General features: G+C 39.5%; 1 protein-coding gene across 1 annotated transcript in view; it reads right to left on the bottom strand.

Annotated features, from left to right (window-relative positions):
• The window catches only part of LOC115293348 (olfactory receptor 1361-like), a 927-nt gene extending 534 nt beyond the window's left edge, over nucleotides 1-393 (bottom strand). The window contains exon 1 of the mRNA XM_029941145.1: nucleotides 1-393. This exon is cut by the window's left edge and continues 534 nt beyond it. Within this exon, the coding sequence (XP_029797005.1) occupies nucleotides 1-393 (393 nt within the window).
• Nucleotides 394-1281: the final 888 nt, after the last annotated feature.

Raw genomic sequence — 1281 nt, 5'->3', positions numbered from 1 at the left:
GTGGAGTGGGCAACAGATGGCTACATAACGGTCATAGGCCATCACACTCAGGAGGAACCCATCCGTGTTGATGAAAGTGATGAAGAAATAGATCTGGATCATGCATTCCACATAAGAGATAGACTTGCTTCCCATCATGTGATTCAGCAGCATCTTGGGGGTTGTGACTGAGGAAAAGCAGATGTCGATGCAGGAGAGGTTAGCCAAGAAGAAGTACATGGGGGTATGGAGATGGCTGTCACAGCTGATGGCCAGGACGATGAGAACGTTCCCGATGATGGTGACCAGGTACATCCACATGAACAGCCCAAAGAGAACCTCTTCCTGCTGTGACTGCCCAGAGAGTCCCAGGAGAAAGAATTCTGTGACCATTGTCTGGTTGTCTCTATCCATGTCTGCATGGGAGAAAATGTAGTCAAAAATAAAAGGAAATGTAGGGTGCCTGGCTAGCTCAATCGGTTAAGTGTCCAACTTTGGCTAAGGTTATGATCTCATGGTTCATGGGTTCAAGCCCCACATCGGGCTCCCTGCTGTCAGTGCAGAGCCTGCTTTAGACCCTCTGTCCTTCTCTCTCTCTGCCCTCCCCCTCTCATAGTCTCTCTCTTTCTGTCCCCCAAATATAAATATTTAAAAATTTTTTGAATGTAAAAGGAAATGTTTATTGAGTTCTGTTTACTGTTTAGAGATTGTAATGTTTTAATGTACCAGATCCAAGGTTTATTTCTTAATTAATCTCACTTTAAATATAAAAGTAGATAGATAATACATCATCATTTGAGTAAAATACTTGTGATACTGGTTTTGTCATTGATAATTAATGCACAGTAGATAATTCTATGGAGTTAGCTTTCCTGAAGTAAATAACTGGTTAATTTTTATAATTTTAATTTATGTCTGTTATTTCTGATTACATACAGCTTACTTCATATTTCACTAACATTCAGTGAATCTTTGGTATTTGGAGGTGTTTTCCTACACATAGTTTGTTTTTAGCTTATGAAGGTTGAATTCAGTCATTCATAGATGGGAAGACTGAAAACAGGAATCAGAGATAAAAATCCTGAGACTCAGAGATTCAGAGATAACACATTAGAATGACAGTCCTCATAACATTTACAGTCCTAAAACAGTTAAATGCTCTTTTCTTCAAATTCCTCTAAGTTTTACCTCTACGTTTTGATTAGCCACCATTTATGTAGAATGTAACCAAGTGAGAATACAACCAACATAGCCAGGCGTCTGGACTCCTTCTTTACGTGCATTTCCTCACTTCAAACCTGT

This window comes from Suricata suricatta, chromosome 6, assembly GCF_006229205.1.
Source record: "Suricata suricatta isolate VVHF042 chromosome 6, meerkat_22Aug2017_6uvM2_HiC, whole genome shotgun sequence".
Taxonomy (NCBI): Eukaryota; Metazoa; Chordata; class Mammalia; order Carnivora; family Herpestidae; genus Suricata; species Suricata suricatta.
The sequence above is the reverse complement of the archived record's forward strand: the minus strand, read 5'-3'. Positions and strand labels throughout refer to the sequence as shown.